Here is an 18904-nt window from a genome sequence, read left to right as displayed (position 1 = left end):
CATGATTTCTACATACAACATTTCAACATGATTTCCCTAGGGATTAATAAGTATGTTGATTCTGATGATTCTAAAATTTTACATTCAAAAATTTTACATTTTAACTATCTTATAGCTAATATGACTGGCCTTTTTTGGTATTATTGAAAGGACTGAGAATAATTGTTCATGTTTTGTCATATTTTTTGTGCTTACAGAGTACATTAAGATGGCAGATCATTATGTGCCTGTACCCGGGGGGACTAATAACAACAACTATGCCAATGTTGAGCTCATTCTAGACATTGCTAAACGCATACCAGTTCAGGTATCACCAGAATATTTTTCAATAGTTTCTTCTGTAATTACCTTTCTTTCTTTTCTTTTTTTTCTTTTTTATTTATCATCTGGTGTTGTATTGTTTTATGTATTATAGGCAGTGTGGGCTGGATGGGGGCATGCCTCAGAAAACCCCAAACTCCCAGAGCTCCTTCAAAAGCATGGCATTGCTTTCATGGGTGAGGAGTGAGGGTCACTTTGTTGACCATCACCTGTTCTTCATTTGCCAGAGTAACGTAAGAGTAAAGTGTTAAAATTCCTCTCTCTTTTCTTAGGTCCACCAAGTCAGGCTATGTGGGCGCTTGGAGATAAGATTGCTTCCTCCATCGTGGCTCAGACAGCTGGAATTCCAACACTGCCCTGGAGCGGAACAGGTAGGTCATAGATTCTGGTGTCTGAATATTGTAGCTGGTCAACATTTCAGATGAAATAAAATATTAACAATGCACAGGGACACTGACAAGTTTCTATGCTGAGTACATTTTGGGATCTTCTTTTTCAGGTCTGACAGTGGACTGGCCAGAGAATAACCAAAAGAAGAAGGTCGTCAACATTCCTCACGACTTGTATGAGCTCGGCTGCGTCCAGGATGTAGAGCATGGCATGAAAGTAAGCAATTCACCTAATGCTGTATAATGGAAAATGAGTGTTGCATGCACTCTTTCTAACATCTCTTTCTATCACAAGGCTGCAGAGAAAATTGGCTACCCTATAATGGTGAAGGCCTCCGAAGGTGGTGGAGGAAAAGGGATCCGTAAAGTCAACTCTGCTGATGATTTCCCTAACCTGTTCAGACAGGTAAGTGAACATGTACAGCTTTTCCTGCTTTTTGGTACGGTGGTATTTTATGTATTCAACGATTTCAAGAATATATTTTATCTTTTCCAGGTCCAGGCAGAAGTCCCAGGATCGCCCATTTTTGTCATGCAGCTAGCCAAGCATGCCCGTCACTTGGAGGTTCAGATTTTGGCTGATCAGTATGGCAATGCCATTTCCCTGTTTGGCAGAGACTGTTCTGTGCAGCGGCGACACCAGAAAATTATAGAAGAGGCTCCTGCTACCATCGCCACTTCTGATGTGTTTGAGGATATGGAAAAGGTATTCCCCCTCTAGCATCACTTGCACTGATAAATGGAAATTGGTACCAACAAATTTCAAGCTTAAATTAACCTGAACTGTTCTCGCCTTTCAGTGTGCAGTAAAGCTGGCTAAGTTGGTGGGTTATGTAAGTGCTGGTACAGTTGAGTACCTCTACAGCCAGGATGGCAGCTTCTATTTCCTGGAGCTCAACCCTCGTCTACAGGTGGAACACCCGTGCACTGAGATGGTGGCTGATGTCAACTTGCCTGCTGCCCAGCTGCAGGTTGGTCTCACTTATTCAGTAGCTCACAGTTACATCATACACATTGTCCACTACAGGCCAGTCACAGACTCTAAAAATAAGCATGCTTCACCATGGTCGATGCTATGATGGGGCCTCTGGTTGCTATGGCAACCAACGGCAAATGCGCAATGTGCAGAAACACTGAAGCAGATCACGGAGTAGCAGTGATGGGTCACGTGGTCTGCTCTGCAGTGTTTAGGATTGTGTGTAAATAGGTCAGTGGCAATGAAGCTGAAGGACTGCGAGGGCATTGTAGGCAAGCTGATTGGGTGCTACTTGGGAGTGACACACTATCTGATTCAGTGCTCATTATCTTGGTTGGTTGAAAGATGGATTGATAAGATTCAAATAGGCACGACAAAGAAATCTTTTGGGGGTTCTTTATTAAAAAATGGGGGGAAAGTAATCATGGTCTAATATATGCTATTTAGTCAGACTGTTATCATTTTTCCATGCTAGTTTATGATCACCATGTGTTACGTTAATAATACTCTTTTTCTTTTCTTTTTTTTTTTTCCCTTTTTTTTTCTTTCTTTGTTAGATTGCTATGGGCATTCCTCTTCATCGGATCAAAGACATTAGAATGCTTTATGGCGTTCAGCCCTGGGGGGATTCTCCCATTGATTTTGAGGCTCTGTCAACTGCCCCTTCCCCACGGGGCCATGTCATTGCTGCTCGTATCACCAGTGAGAACCCAGATGAGGTAAGATTCACTCATTCCTGCTGTGCAAAAGTTTTCCAGCCAAAGGTTACCCAACGATTCATATCTGCTGACGTTATTGTGTGACTCATATTACTTTTCAGTCTTCTTCTTTTTTTTTTTTTAAAAACAACAAGTACTATTATCACTACTGTTTGAATGTCCACTTTGCATCACTGTGTTTATGCTGTGTGATTGCAGGGTTTCAAGCCAAGCTCTGGAACAGTGCAAGAGCTGAATTTCCGCAGCAATAAGAATGTATGGGGCTACTTCAGCGTTGCAGCGGCTGGAGGGCTGCATGAGTTTGCCGACTCCCAGTTTGGGCACTGCTTCTCATGGGGAGAGAATCGTGAAGAAGCCATCTCGTGAGTATACTCAGAATTAAGAAACATTGATCTTATTATTTTTACTCCATTTTATTATATACACTTACCAATATGGATTATTTCTGTACAATGTCTAAACAGAGGTTATGGCTTCTTTTAGAAACATGGTGGTTGCGCTTAAGGAGCTGTCTATCAGGGGTGACTTCAGGACAACAGTGGAATACCTCATTAAGCTGCTGGAGACAGAAAGCTTCCAGCACAATAGTATCGACACAGGCTGGCTGGACAGACTTATCTCAGAGAAGATGCAGGTATGTGGAGATTATGCAGCTGTTGCCAATGGATGTTCTTAACTGTAACGACAGGTTATTTAATGTTTGACCTATATGTTAGTGTCTGCACTGAAACCACAATAAAACCAAATGTTGGGATGATAGTCTCTTTGGTTTATCCTCCTGATATCCACAGCATATAATGCATGACTGTTTTTGTGTAAGTTGTAAAGTGTAATTTACATGCAGGCGGAGCGTCCTGATACCATGCTGGGAATTGTGAGCGGTGCACTGCATGTGGCAGATGTTAATCTCAGGAACAGTGTTTCCAACTTTTTGCACTCTCTGGAAAGGTAAAAATCTAATGCAAATAATATATGGTCAAATACAGTACTGCGCAAATTCTCTAGCCTCAATCCTTTATATATTGCTAGGAATGTGGGAAATGTGTGCAGTGTTTTTTTTTAAACATACATAGGAATGCAGTATATAAGGCAAAAATTATTCTAATGAGCTTGAAAGTGAATATTTGGCATCACTACCTTTAAGTCTTCAACACAGCCTGCCCACACTGAGGCAAGCTTTCTTTTCATTTCTTGAAGTAGTCTTCAGGAATAGTTCTCCAGACTGGTTCCATTCTCTGTCGAGATGATAGTCAATGACTAAAGGTGTACCCCTGTGTGCATTTTCTATCCACGTATGGTGTTATTGCTTTGACAGTGTCTTTGGGATCATCACAATGCCGAGACACTTTCTGATGAGGCTTTAGAGAACTGTAGAGGATCATTTGATGTTAAATATATATAATTGTTTTAGGCCCACCATTTGTCCAGTTTCTTCATTTTTTTTAAGGGCACACTGTATACTGTTGGTATTTTCCATAGATTTGGCTAAAGAAATGGGAACAGATGATTTGTTTTTGAGATGGGCTGCTAACAACAGAGATACAATTTGAACTTGTTTCTTTGCTAAACTGTTTCTTATGTGTAGAAGCATTACTAGTAAATGGCCTGCATTTGTATAGCGCTTTTCTAGTCCATAGGACCCCAAAGCGCTTTACACTACATTCAGTCATTCACCCATTCACACACACATTCACACACTGGCGATGGCAAGCTACATTGTAGCCACAGCTGCCCTGGGGCGCACTGACAGAGGCGAGGCTGCCGGACACAGGCGCCACCGGGCCCTCTGACCACCACCAGTAGGCAAACATGGGGTTAGTATCTTGCCCAAGGATATTTGGCATGCAGCCAGGATGCAGCCTGGGATTGAACCACCGACCTTCTGATTAGTGGCTGACCTGCTCTGCCACCTGAGCTACGGCCACCCCCGTAAATTCATTTTGGCCATTATTTAATATGTAAACAAACAAATGAGTTGTAATCTGTTGTAAGCCGCAGTAGAAACAATCATTTGAAAAAACAGCATTTTGAATAGATAACATGAGACACTCTGTACTCTCTGACCAGGGGGCAGGTGCTACCACCACACACGCTGCTCAACACTGTGGATGTGGAGTTGATCTATGAAGGTACTAAGTACGTTCTGACAGTGACTCGTCAGTCTCCCAATTCCTATGTGGTCATCATGAACAATTCTTCTGCTGAGGTGGATGTCCATCGGCTTAGTGATGGAGGTCTTTTGCTTTCATATGATGGAAGCAGCTACACTACGTACATGAAAGAAGAGGTGGACAGGTAAACAAAACCATTAACTGTATGAAAGAATTGTTACTATTGTAACTGTAAGTTTACCACATGACAACAATTAAAAAATAAATAAATAAATAAATAAATAAAGCAGAACATTATTGAGGAAAAAACGAACACATTGTAAAGTCGAGTCTTAATAGCTTACTGGGCTCGTCAGGCACTCTTTTTGGCTGCAGTGGTTATTTTTATATTTACATGCTTCCATCTCCCATTTCTGCTCGGTAGCACCTCGTACTTTTCGACTTTCCTTTTTCTCCCTCCCTCACGCTCATACAGTCTTAAAAGGCCATCCCTGTAACACTCTGGCGTCGTATTAAATAATTTTTTGTATAATAATTAAAAAAAAATGTTCACATCAATATGCGGCCCGCAAGCGGAGGTGACGTGGGCCGCAAATGGCCTGTGGGCCGCGAGTTTGAGACCCCTGATTTAAGATCTTCAGATAAAACATGACACTGAAATCTTCTAATTTCAGGTATCGCATCACAATTGGGAACAAGACGTGTGTTTTTGAGAAAGAAAATGATCCCTCGCTGCTGCGGTCTCCTTCAGCAGGAAAACTCATTCAGTACACTATTGAGGATGGCGGGCATGTGTTTGCTGGCCAGTGCTACGCTGAAATAGAGGTACATTAGTTTAATGCAGAGGTGTGGACTCGAGTCACATGACTTGGACTCGAGTCAGACTCGAGTCATTAATTTTATGACTTTAGACTTGACTTGAAAAAATGTTCTAAGACTTGTGACTTGACTTGGACTTTTACACCAATGACTTGGGACTTGAATTGGACTTGAACCGGTTTACTTGAAAAGACTTGATATTTTACCCCAAATATAAAATTTAACATGCATATTATATAGAGATTGAAAATGTGACGTCATTCACGGGTAGAACCGCAAAGGATTCTGGGAACTCGTGGCAAGCGGTACTAGCGCACGCAGGCTTTCAATTAAAATCAGTTATACAGCGATAAAAAGAAACACAAAAATGTCAAGAAGCCGTTGTATTATTAACTGCAATAGCCGGTCGCATGACAGCCACGAGAAGCTGACGGGTAAAGAGATCGGTTGTTATCGGATTACGTCGTTGAAGAGAAATTGTTCAAGCCATGTTTCCGAAGTAACAAAGACGCGACGGATGGCCTGGATCGCAGCCATTCAAAGATCAAATATAACGTCCCAGAACACTCCAGCTCACAGGTTAGTCTGCTCCAAGCATTTACACGAAGGTCAGTGTTTTTTAGTAGTTAATACGTCATTTTCATAACATAATTAGTGATATAGGTTACAAGCAAGTCTGGTGCTGAACAGAAATTGTCGCGCTATGCTCCTTTGTTTATTGTGCATAAATAGTGAATTGTCCTGACACAATATTGCGTTTCGCCTCTGTTATTATGGTACATTGACAAAAACATATACTTTTATTCACAGGATAAAACAGTTGTTTTGTATCACTAATTGCCCAGTACGATTACAGCATACAATATTATTGTCACTGCTACATTTCTGTAACGCGTACCAGAAATTATTTCCACTGCTAATTAATTACCCTTGAGCTCAAAGGTCCTATTAATAAACGGTTAACGAATGTGTATTTATGACGACAATTTGTGAGACTGGTAAACTTATGATACGTACGATGGTCTTTCGTTCTACACGGTGCATTTCAAGGTCCTGTACCCATCCGTCGGTAAACTGTACCTGGGCTTGTTGCAGTGACCTGAAGTTACTAAACTTCACGAGTGTATGCACTCACTCCAAGAACCGTATAATTATAAATATGCATATAAATATGCTAAGATGAGATAGCTGACTTCATCTAACTAGCAAATGTTGTACAGGCTACGTTGGTGATACAGTTTTTTTTAATGTGTATGATATTTTTGTCATGCGATTTTAAAGCTGGTCCTACAACCGCATCCAAGAATAACATGCAGCTTATCTCAGAACTGTCGGTGAAAATTATTCTTGGAGCTAGGTTTAATTGAGCTGCATTTTAAAGAGGTGCAATTTCACAATTTGTGTATATTTTCTAAGTTCACTATTTTGTCATGTGTTGAGAAAAACACAGATTTTAAAATTACATGGTCTAATATTTACATTTAGCATATAACTGCAACATGCTTTTTTTGTTTTTTTTTTTTTTTGTTTTTTTTTTTTTAAAAGACTCGAAAGGACTTGAAATTCAAAGTTTCAGACTTGTGACTTGACTCGGACTTTTACACCAGTGACTTGAGACTCGACTCTGACTTGCCTGACATTACTTGAGACTTGACTTGAGACTTGAGGATAAAGACTTGAGACTTACTTGAGACTTTCAAAACAATGACTTGGTCCCACCTCTGGTTTAATGGTTAGTTGTGTGCAGTCCACTATAAAGATGGAATCTGTAAATATACATATGGTTATTTGCAAATAAACAGGTGATGAAGATGGTCATGACCCTCACTGCAGCAGAGTCTGGTTGTATTCACTATGTGAAGAGGGCTGGAGCAGCATTGGAGCCTGGCTGTGTCATTGCCAAGTTGCAACTGGATGACCCAAGCAGAGTGCAGCAGGTACATTATGTCTCATCATTCCACTTTATTGTTGTCACAGATGCAGTATTTGCTGTGCAGCAAGTAGGATTTTGTATAATGCAAAATGACGGTTAACGTAATATTTTTGTTTACATCAGGTTAAATTAGAGCATCGGTTTTAACTTTGATGTCATTTGCCCATAAAAAGTATCTTAGCAGGTATCTTGGTAACACTGAGTATTAGTTTAAATATGCATGTGTTGCGTTTAATGATTAATCGCTTTATGTTCAGATATATGAGGGGAACCAATGTGCAAGAAGAGACAGACAGACAATTAAATCTAACGGATGTTAAACTCCAGCACAAGCGTCTCAAACTAAGACGAATCGAATAGATACGTCACTGACACATATGCTTGCTTTCTACAAGCCATACCTGAATAACCCCCAGACATGAGAGCACGCACGCACGCACGCACACACACACACACACACACACACACACACACACACACACACATCCAGCCTATAAGCATTTATCTGCTCTACCATTGTATTATAATTACATATCATTATCTATGAGGAACCAAATGAACCAAAATGAGGTTGAGCTCACCATCATCATGAGTCTATATTGCACCCATATGGTGAAGCAAAGAGCAAAACAGCAGTTGAGTTCCCAAGAAATTGTAAAATTACCAAATTGAATAAATTAAAAAAATATAAAACTTAACACAACAATTAAGCAGAGAATAAACTAAGCAGTGGATTAAGAATTGCTTATTTCACACCATAACCTCTACCTCCTACTAGAACATACCATTGACACGCTGATGTATTTTAAAAAGCCAGTGACTTATTAGTAATCGGTATTTGTATTGTCTCACAGGCTGAGCTCTACACAGGGACCCTGCCTTCTATCCAGGCAGTAGCTTTGAGAGGAGAGAAGCTGCACAGAGTTTTCCATAACACACTGGGTCATCTTGTCCACATGATGAATGGCTATTGTCTACCTGAGCCTTTCTTCAGTGCTAAGGTAAGAATTCATGTACACCAGTGTGCACACCAGCATTACTTTGCTTAGTCTTGAACACACTTCTTGTGTCTCTCCTAGTTGAAAGAATGGGTGGAAAGGGTAATGAAAACCATGCGCGATCCTTCTTTACCACTGTTGGAGCTTCAAGACATCATGACGAGTGTTTCAGGTCGCATCCCCCCTGCTGTGGAGAAGGCCATCAAGAAGGAGATGGCTCAGTATGCCAGCAACATAACTTCTGTGCTTTGCCAGTTCCCCAGCCAGCAGGTGCATCACAGACACTTGCACATGAACCACATATTTCTTACTACACATACCTTATCAGCTTTTCAGACCTGAGCTCCTTATACAGTTACAGCCCACTTTCATGTGACCATTTTTTAAAAATGTATTTTGAAACCCAGTAGCTTCATGCAGAATGAAAGTGCCATATCTAGGTGCGGATGTGTGTGAGTGACAAATAGATTTGTGGTCCAGAATTTCATGTAGCTTTTAAATTTCTTTACATAGCCTGTAACACACACTTGTTAAGGAACGCGTTGTCAGTGCCAAAGGGATTAAATGCTTATCAGTCTCCACTGCTGGTGGGATTAAATGCTTGTTGTTTCTTCCTTTGTTTCCAGATTGCAAACATACTGGACAGCCATGCAGCTACTCTTAACAAGAAATCAGAGAGAGAAGTCTTCTTTATGAACACACAAAGCATTGTTCAGCTGGTGCAGAAGTGAGCAACATACTTTTTATCTAAATATCACCAAGTTTTAATCCTAGGGTTTAAAGTAAATGTTTTGTCTGTGTGCTTTATCTGCACAACAGCATACATTTTTCTTGTAAGACCAGAATGTTTTTGTGTCTAACAGGTACCGCAGCGGCATCAGAGGTCACATGAAGGCTGTCGTGATGGACTTGCTTAGACAATATCTAAAAGTAGAGATCCAGTTTCAGAATGGTGAGAAACAGTGACTTGACACTTTCTTGCTTGGATAGCAGAAACATTGCATTAGCATATTCTCACCACTTGATGGTGCTCTTAAACCTCAAGTTTCCTGTCCAGTTTTTACCAACGCTCTTATCTATCTGTCAACAGGACACTACGATAAGTGTGTCTTTGCACTGCGTGAGGAAAACAAGGGTGACATGGCCAATGTGCTCAATTATATCTTTTCCCATGCTCAAGTCACCAAGAAGAATCTACTTGTTACTATGCTGATTGTAAGTATCCATTCTTACTGATTTAGAAATCTCTATAAAAAAGTGATTTTCAGCAGTCGTGCCTTTTATCATATTCTTCTTCTTCCTCTTCTTCTCCATGCAGGACCAGCTCTGTGGCCGTGATCCAACACTAACTGATGAATTGATGGCCATTTTGACTGAACTCACCCAGCTCAGCAAGACAACCAATGCAAAGGTGGCGCTGCGTGCTCGGCAGGTCAGAATTGAACTCCTAATCTTGTTTGACATACTACAATGAAATAACAGAATTTAAAAAAACAAAACAAAACTGTACAGCAATGAAGAAGCACTATTCGGAAACTAAAAGAAGTTAGTTGAAAAAAAAAAAAAGATCTAAAAGCCTGATTGTTTAGCTGAAAAGCTTTTGAAGTGGCAGAGGCTGTGGATTGGCTCAGGTGATGCCTAATTGGTAGGACTGTGGATTTTTTAACCTCTGGCGTAGCCTGACATGCACTTTTAAGATAATTTGCAGCAACATGGGCCTTAAACTCTGTGATTGTTCTGTTGAGCAGTAATGTGCCCTGTAAGCACAGCATGAAACAAAATGTCATAGTTTGTAGTTGTATCTAGCTTGCTCATTTTAGTAATGCAATAGCTAATATTCATCCATACATCTCTGACAGTCTGTGTAGAGAGAAGTTTTTTCTCTTTGCTGTTTTATTAAAAGTAACTGTTTGTCAAAGTGCAACATCAAAGCTCAGAATCACCTGTGATCGCTGAGCAATACAGAAACACCAACACAACTATGAATGTAACTCACTACCAGACTTTATTTATTTAGTATTTTCCCACCAGGTGTCACTATATGCTCTCCATTTCTTTAAAAATAAATATAAATATAAAGTAAAACATGTGACACATTAGCACAACAAAGTGTGTAGCTGAAACAGTGTAAAGGTTGACACTGTCAGAAAATGTAAAGGAAAGCATAATTAAGTAGTGTTTGCTGTGCTATACCTGAAGAGCACATTTATCTTATTCTTCCAGGTGTTGATAGCTTCCCACCTTCCCTCTTATGAGCTACGACACAACCAGGTGGAGTCAATCTTTCTCTCTGCCATCGATATGTATGGGCACCAGTTCTGCATTGAGAACCTTCAGGTGAGCATTAAAGGGCAAGAGCAGTAGTTGTGGCTGTGCATGTGTTTCACAACAACAGACAAAATGTCCAAGGTGTATGATTATACTTTTTTTTTTTTCTTTGTTATTTTTCTTTCTCTAGAAACTGATCCTTTCAGAGACATCCATCTTTGACGTTCTCCCCAACTTCTTCTACCACAGTAATCAGGTAGTCAGGATGGCCGCCCTGGAGGTGAGAGGAATAAGAGTCTTGTTTATTAATCAGTTTCTCTGAATTTAAGTTGAACAAACTTTACAAGCACTTCACATATCTGACCAGCATTGCCTGTCTTCAATAATGTCAGGTGTATGTTCGGAGAGCATACATCGCCTACGAGCTCAACAGTGTTCAGCATCGACAACTGAAGGACAACACATGTATAGTAGAGTTTCAGTTCATGCTTCCCACTTCACATCCCAACAGGTATTGCTCATGAAAATAGCTGAAACGCGTACATGTGCATTACTATTCTGCTGTCCTGACCCCCTCCTTTCCCCAGGACGCTGTGCCATCAGTAATTCTACTCTTACTCTCATGTTGAATTTTTCATTAAAAGTTAGCTTTTATCAAAATTGCTTGCAAGGTGACAACACAACAATAATAATATTAGTCTGCGTGTTAGCAGCGGGACCTGCAATGATGTGCTGCAGTTGCTGCTTATGCCTGTGTTTCTAAATAGAGGAACCTGAATTTTTTCCTGTCTTACAGTTTTCTACAACATTTTATTTTATTTTTTTTTTTTTTGACATCCCAACTCAAGGTGTAGCATGGCTGCATAAAATTTTCATGACCTATTATACTGTAACTGTTAAAAGATAAAGAATACTTATTATTAAGTACAGTGGATATAAATAGCATACTCACCCTAGTTAAAATGCCAAGCATCTGAGAAATAAAAATTAAAACCACAATAAATAATTCTCAACTTTTGGTACCTTTAATGTGACCTATAACCTGTACAATTCAATTGAAGAAACAAATCAGCATAATAAGCTGGTTGCATAAATGTGCACAACCTTTAATTCAGCTGTCTGCAAGAAACTTGAAGGGTTTCTTGTGACTGGTGGTAGAAATGTTTCGAGTTCTGTCCACTCCACTAACACTTAAGTTTCCAGCTAAAGAAAAGCAGCTCCAAAGCATGATACTGCCAACACCGTGCTTCACTTTAAGTACGGTCATGCATAGAGTGGTTTTAGCACCAAACGTTCTGTATGAAATTGTGCCAAAAAGTTCAACCTTCAGACCGTATCACATTTTCCCACAAGCTTTTAGGAGACTTGTGTATGGATGTTTTCTTTGTCAGAATAGGCTTCAGTCTTGCAACACTAGCCCATAGTCTAGACATGGTGTAAATGTCAGCAAAATCTTATTAGGACAGCTGAACTTTATGCGAGGTTAACGAGAGTCTCTAATTGATGACAACTGTGTACTCAAGAAAACTGAATGCCACGTTTAAATTAAAAGGTGCTCCAGTAATGTACTAGTTTTAGAGGTGTGCATTTTTATGCAGCCAGCTTATTTTTTTATGTTTACATTTTTTTCCCCATAACAGATTGGTTTGTTTTTCTCTTGAGTCGTACAAGTTATAGGTCACAATAAAGGTGGGAAGAATTTTTATAATGATTTATTGTTGTCTCATTATTTTTCCCCCAGCAGGGATGTGTGCACTTTTTATATCCACGGTCCCTGTTTTTTTTGGGTTTGTTTTTTTTTCCTACCTCTGTGTCACTGTTCGCCATTGTTTTTCCTGTAAATGTTGTCATGTGCAAAAAAAGAAGGTATTTTTCACCACTGAAAATACTTTTCTTGGTTTGTTAAAACAGGACTGAGCAATTAAGCAATTGAGAATCAAGAGTTTCAGGTCACGTGCTCTTGCTTAAGTTCTGAGGGGGAAAAAAAAAACATCTGGCACAAAAAAAGTCAGAAGTTATTGTACGTGCTCAGTATTTGAAAAGGTTTTTAACAGACACAGTACTGTGGCATTTCTGTTGCACTCACTCAGTTTCAGCAGCTGGGTTCAGTTCGTCCATGTGTGATTGCATGTTTTGTGTATTTTTTGTTTGTTTCAATGCATTTGCTTGTGGTTACTAAGTAGTGCTTATTTTTTTGAAATCCTTGCACTCATCCATCCGCATGCTTGTGTTTTACTGTGTATAAATTAACCTTCATTTTTGCATCATAATTTGTAACATACGGAACGGCATGAGAGTGTGATGTGATCCGCTCTTTGTTCAGAGTTAGTCTCTGAACAGGGTTTGTTTGTTTCTTTTTGGATCACGTGATGCATGTGTAGAGGAAGCAGTTAAGTAGCAAAATGTGTGTTTATTGTGAGAAAGAGTTATTTACCATAATTTTACCATTCATTACATCCATTTCTATATGCAGTGGATGCATACAAGATTCTGAAACTCCACCCATGAAATTTTCCAGTCCCCCCCCCCCCCCCCCCTTCCCAAACACACACACACATACAGAGCACCAAGGATACAAATGTAATTGGCTGCATTTACATCAGATGTGTTTCTCGTTAATCTTTTTATGTGTGAAGTCACAGAATAATTTGGTTGTTCCTGGTGCAAAAATATGTTAAGGGACACATATAATCACATGCACACATTGCTACACCTTAAATGTCTTCCTTCTGATGCCTGTCACTAACCACTTGATAATCAATGTTATTTGATTGCAGAGGGAACATCCCCACTCTAAACAGGTAAAACATTCTTTTAATTGCATCCACTACCGGTGACTAGCTAGCTGGATGAATAAAGCTGTAATTCAAGTTGAGATTAATTATCTAGTTGTTGGTTATAAAGCTGTTTTATTTGTTTAGATTTAGTAACTTTGGTCTAGTCTGGTTGATAATTGCAGAGTAATTTAATTTTACTGACATCTGCATGGCCTATGGCATTCAACCTTTCTGCCAAAAAATGTCTTTACTGATGGGTGCCTGTTTCTGTTGAAATGACTGCTCTGTATCTAACTGCTGTGTGTATGTGCTTCAGTATTGTGCAAGTTTAAGATAACTTATGTATGTCATATAGTTTAAGATGATCACATAAAATTTTGGTAGAAATCATATACTAGTACGCATCTCCAAAACTGAAACCTCTGACTGTCCTGCCAGGAAAATGTTTCCTTCAGTCCTGGAAAATCTTAAAGTCATGGACACTAAATTAGAGGAAACTAAACCCCAGGACCCTAAAGCACCAGAAAATGAATCACAGGATGATAATGCTGAGAAGAAAAATGCATCAGATTTGGATACTGTGGACAGGTTTGACACATAAGACCTCTCGAGTGCTTATACAAGCTGTAACTTTGGGGTTGCCTGCTTACAATCAAAGGACTAACACACATCAAAATGAAACTTGGATACTTGAGGGGTCATTCTGGTGGTTTTACGTGGTCTTGTTCACTGCAAAGCGGTGTTATCGTAACAGGATATATCTAAATGTCCTTGCCTACGGTATAGCTCTTTTCCTATGTTCATTCCTTGGTGGTGTTTTGTTACTACTTGTTTTTTTTGTTTGTTTTGTTTGTTTGTTTTTTAACATTCAAGCCTTTTTTAATATTTCTCTGTCTACACCTTAGGATGTCATTCTCATCCAACCTGAATCACTACGGCATGGTGCACATGGCCAGTGTGAGCGACGTTCTGCTTGACACGTCTTTTACACCACCCTGCCAGCGCATGGGAGCCATGGTGGCTTTCCGCAGCTTCCAGGAGTTCACCAAGTCAGTCCTTGTGTAAAAAAATTCTAAACTTGAGTGGTTTTTATTGGGAGGTAAAAGTATCACTAATCGTTTTTATATATTTTTTAAATATTTTATAGGAACATAACTGATATGTTGAGCTGCTTCTCTGACTCTCCTCCACAAAGTCCAACCTTCCCAGAAGGAGGCAATCCCGTGCTGTACGGTGAAGAGGACAACAAGGTGAAGAGGGCAGACTTGTACTAGTCACTAGCCTGTCACTGACCCCTATAACTAAGGATTCGAATTAGATGTGTATTTGCTTTGTTACCCAGAGTATCCAGGATGAGCCTATCCATATCCTGAATGTTGCTATAAAGACTGACAGCGACATTGATGATGATGGCCTGGCAGCTATGTTCCGGGAATTCACTCAGTCAAAGGTGGGAGACATCTACAGCAAAAACCTTGTATCTTGTCAGTTAAGAAAATGGATTAGAATATATGAGATGACTTAGCTTGTTCTTATCATCCTGACTATAAATATATATATTTATTTTAATTTTTTTTAACAAAATTTTTTTCTTATTCCAGAAATCTCTGCTGTTTGAACACGGCATCCGAAGGTTGACTTTCCTCGTGGCTCAAAAGGTGAGGCTTCTGATTTAAAACTTAAAACTCAGAAAACCATCTATCTTCACCATCAGCTGCCTTGCATGCCATCAGTTCGGCACTACTGAACCGCATGTACCAAAATATCAGAAATAAACTGAGCTTGCATCTGACCTTTTTGTTATCACTAATATTTTATTAATTTGTTATGTGTGGCAATACTGTAGTAATTGTGGTAATAATTTGCATTTGAAATTTAGCTGGTTTTCCTCTTTTGTCTCTGTATCTCCTTCTGCATGCCTTGCTTTTGCTGCATTTTTGATGACAGGATTTCAGGAAGCAAGTCAACTGTGAGGTGGACCAAAGGTTTCATGTAAGTAATGGAAGGCAGAAGAATTCTGTCGTCAACAGTGCATTTGTTTCACAACCAACACAAATTACATAGAAAGTGCAAAATATCACTGTAGATGTTGTTGGAAACGCCACCTACAGGAGGTAGATTAATGATAGTGTATTAACATGCATACACTAATTCTGTTTAGCACAGACTTTTTTAATCTTTGCCATCCTGCAGCTGCTTTTTTTTTTTTGTTTGTTTGTTTGTTTGTTTTTTTACAGCTCGGTTATACCAGCTTAAATAAATCACACAGATTGTGAGCTCATCATTTTTAGATGGAAATGCCCTATTAGTGATGGGACCACACATTTTAGCCACATAAGAGTTTGAACCCCCAGATGTAGCAGTTTTGTGATGTACCATTTGTCTTTCAGAGTTTGACATATTATCAAGAGACCAGTTGCATTTAGATGACAGGGATTTGAATAGAAAAGACAAAGTCATTGTCATAATAACAGATGTCCCTATCATTGTGGCCGCTACTGTTTTATGCATGCTCACTCTGAAAAGATTTTTCTTCAGTTCACTATATTGCAGTGGGTCATTTGCAATCAGTGTTAAATCATAGCTATGAAGGTTTACACTGTGTATACTTTTGCAGTCATCTGATTATTATGTAGCTTGTGGTGTGATGAGGGCGTCTCCAATCCATCTGGCATTATTTTGGCAAGTGGGAGACTTCATGTGATAACATCAGACAGGCCTACCAGGCATTATTCAGAGAATCACTGGATCTCTGAAAGGAGGACATGTTTTATGCATTAGAATGTAATGGGTGCTTATATGTTGAGCCCATTGCTATTATTATGTTAGCCCTCTGCTTTGGTGAATACATAGTGATTTCTTGATAGGTAAATTATCGCAGTAAAAGAACACAGGGCCCCCTGCGTGTCGATTAAGGTCCTAATTGTGACTGTTCCTTTCCATATAGCTATTTCAGCAAAGATCATAATGGCTTTTTTTGAGCTGCTGTAATTAGGCACAGTTGGTGAAAGTCTAATTAATTTGTCATTCTTAACACAGAATTGCTGTCTTTATAGAAAATGTAATCTGTTATGTACAACATTTTGATTAATTTATTTCTTTGTCTTATGATTATTTACACAGAGGGAATTTCCTAAATTTTTCACATTCCGTGCCAGGGACAAGGTAGGTGCTCACATAACACAAATCCAAATCATCACTGTCATATAAAATGTATTTTTGCTTAAATGTCAAGTTAATGTTGAGCCTATGGAGAAGGGACCTCTATTGGAAAGATGAATATACTGTGTATTTAATGCACATGTATGTCGGATTATTCCCATGACAATGAAACAGCCTGTTTAGGGAAAAAAAACAGACTGACCACCCGTTCCAAGCAGTGTTAACTTTCATTCAGTTGCAGTCAGTGATGGCTTTTCATTTCTGCTACTCCTGATAGTTTCACTACAATGACATGACTAAAACTCATTAAACTAATGAACTCTTTAATTATGTCCCCCATTTAAGAGAAATGACACCCATTAGCAGCTTTCTGAGATTGATATTGCCCATGACTTAATTTACTTAATACAGTGTGTGGCTCATGGGCGTCTTTTTACACTTAAACCAACTGAGCAATCGTGAAATTGCCAATTTAAACTGTGTCTGTTAATGTTAGAGGTGCTAGTTAAGAAAAAAACTGAGGTGCTCAGTAAAATATTGAAACAAACTTGTCTCTGCAGGACTGTGTTACTGTTTGTTATTGTATCCTGTCTGTGTCTCAATAGTTTGAGGAGGACCGGATCTATCGTCATTTAGAGCCTGCATTAGCATTCCAGCTGGAGCTCAACCGCATGCGGAATTTTGCTCTCACTGCCATTCCATGTGCCAATCACAAGATGCACCTGTATCTGGGTGCAGCCCGAGTGGAGGTGGGCACAGAAGTTACGGACTACCGTTTCTTTGTCCGTGCCATTATCCGCCACTCTGATCTGGTAACAAAGGTAAGATTACAAGCTTGGTTTTGGATGAGAAACTTTCTATTTTTTGCCTTTAATTTTTAGCCCCCAAATTCTGCCGTGTTCGATGCTGTTGAGATTTATTTTTTCCTCCTCTTTTATTAGGAGGCCTCCTTTGAATACCTTCACAATGAAGCAGAGCGCCTGCTGCTGGAAGCTATGGATGAACTGGAGGTGGCTTTCAACAACACAACTGTGCGAACTGACTGTAACCATATCTTCCTCAACTTTGTCCCTACAGTCATCATGGACCCATCAAAGGTCTGGGAAAATATTACCCACAAATATCTGATTGACAGAGTAAATTACTGCCACTGTGTTTGCTTCCTGCTAATCTTTTCCTGTGAACTTCAGATCGAGGAGTCTGTGCGCTCCATGGTGATGCGTTACGGCAGCCGTCTGTGGAAGCTTCGAGTCCTGCAGGCCGAGTTGAAGATTAACATCCGCTTGACTCCAACGGGGAAGCAAATTCCCATCCGCCTCTTCCTTACAAATGAATCTGGCTACTACCTGGATATCAGCCTCTACAAGGAGGTCACTGATGCCCGAACGGGACAGGTGGGGCCCAAAGACCGACAGGTGGGGCACTCATACATCATCCATCTCATCTCCTTATTGTCCATTCACTGGTAAAGGGCATCAGCTCCTTCCTGGAAACCTCAGCTTGTAGAGTACAATTTACCAGACTCTGTTGTAAATTTCGTAGTTGTATATATCATAATAGAAACTTCAAGTTTTTATTATTTGGAGTAGAGATCCAGTATGGTGTCTTGCCCATAGCCCATTGGACAGTTCTTTTAGCAATATCTTTTTTCTAAACTCAGGTAACTCAGGTAAGATATGCGAGATTCATCAATCCAGCCGTCCATTCATCTTTCAGTGGTCACGGCCATCCATTCAGTAGTAAGGCAGTGCTGAAGAGATGAAAGCTACATGAAGCAATGAAGGAAGATTTCTGTCATCTTCAACACATTTCATGTCTTATTTTTGTCTTTTTCCCATGTTTGCTCTGTGGTGGCTTTAATGGTTCCATAATATAAGAGATTCACAGTTTGTTTTTTATGTGAAGACTGTTATATGGTTACCAACAAAAGTGACAGCTCGAAGTGTTTTAGCTGTACTCATTTCATGCATTAAAATGTAATATTGTTGGGAGGATAAATAATGAAGTAATAACACATACTAAAGTTGCAACATAGTGAGAGCGCTACATGAGAGGAATTCTTTTGATGTCCAGTAACTATGAGAAGTGCTTTTAATCATTATCACGTTTTTTTAGTTGTTTTTTTTTTTCCTGTCATGTGTTTTCATCTTGATTTCATCTTAATGCCAAGGTTGTTGAAGAGATCATTGTATCACTAAAGTGACCACTTCTGGCCTTTTTCCAGATTATGTTCCAAGCATATGGAGACAAGCAGGGCCCCTTGCATGGCATGCTCATCAATACACCATATGTTACCAAAGACCTGTTGCAGTCTAAACGCTTCCAAGCACAATCTCTGGGCACCACCTATGTCTATGACTTTCCAGAAATGTTCAGACAGGTACTGTACAAAAACGTGCCTATTATATTTAGCTTCTGCTTAGATGTACTA

General features: G+C 39.6%; 1 protein-coding gene across 12 annotated transcripts in view; it reads left to right on the top strand.

Moving 5' to 3' along the window:
- Positions 1-18904, top strand: part of acaca (acetyl-CoA carboxylase alpha) — a 33540-nt gene that overhangs the window by 3530 nt on the left and 11106 nt on the right. For 4 of the 12 annotated variants that reach the window (XM_014408615.3, XM_014408613.4, XM_014408616.4 and 1 more), the window contains exons 5-39: positions 198-307; positions 416-497; positions 594-692; positions 821-927; positions 1006-1116; positions 1207-1416; positions 1511-1681; positions 2244-2405; positions 2604-2767; positions 2889-3039; positions 3250-3353; positions 4473-4700; positions 5191-5341; positions 7138-7272; positions 8123-8269; positions 8348-8536; positions 8893-8993; positions 9130-9218; positions 9357-9481; positions 9585-9698; positions 10490-10603; positions 10725-10814; positions 10927-11045; positions 13312-13335; positions 13750-13899; positions 14217-14360; positions 14459-14561; positions 14654-14761; positions 14913-14969; positions 15259-15303; positions 16435-16476; positions 17079-17294; positions 17415-17570; positions 17664-17888; positions 18698-18853. In XM_014408615.3, coding sequence (XP_014264101.1) covers positions 198-307; positions 416-497; positions 594-692; positions 821-927; positions 1006-1116; positions 1207-1416; positions 1511-1681; positions 2244-2405; positions 2604-2767; positions 2889-3039; positions 3250-3353; positions 4473-4700; positions 5191-5341; positions 7138-7272; positions 8123-8269; positions 8348-8536; positions 8893-8993; positions 9130-9218; positions 9357-9481; positions 9585-9698; positions 10490-10603; positions 10725-10814; positions 10927-11045; positions 13312-13335; positions 13750-13899; positions 14217-14360; positions 14459-14561; positions 14654-14761; positions 14913-14969; positions 15259-15303; positions 16435-16476; positions 17079-17294; positions 17415-17570; positions 17664-17888; positions 18698-18853 — 4499 coding nt within the window. The remainder of the gene's footprint in view (positions 1-197; positions 308-415; positions 498-593; positions 693-820; positions 928-1005; positions 1117-1206; positions 1417-1510; positions 1682-2243; positions 2406-2603; positions 2768-2888; positions 3040-3249; positions 3354-4472; positions 4701-5190; positions 5342-7137; positions 7273-8122; positions 8270-8347; positions 8537-8892; positions 8994-9129; positions 9219-9356; positions 9482-9584; positions 9699-10489; positions 10604-10724; positions 10815-10926; positions 11046-13311; positions 13336-13749; positions 13900-14216; positions 14361-14458; positions 14562-14653; positions 14762-14912; positions 14970-15258; positions 15304-16434; positions 16477-17078; positions 17295-17414; positions 17571-17663; positions 17889-18697; positions 18854-18904) is intronic. The other 8 variants (XM_014408614.4, XM_076889003.1, XM_076889002.1 and 5 more) reach the window with 8 other exon arrangements.

This window comes from Maylandia zebra, linkage group LG10, assembly GCF_041146795.1.
Source record: "Maylandia zebra isolate NMK-2024a linkage group LG10, Mzebra_GT3a, whole genome shotgun sequence".
In the NCBI taxonomy this organism is placed as follows: Eukaryota; Metazoa; Chordata; class Actinopteri; order Cichliformes; family Cichlidae; genus Maylandia; species Maylandia zebra.
The sequence above is the reverse complement of the archived record's forward strand: the minus strand, read 5'-3'. Positions and strand labels throughout refer to the sequence as shown.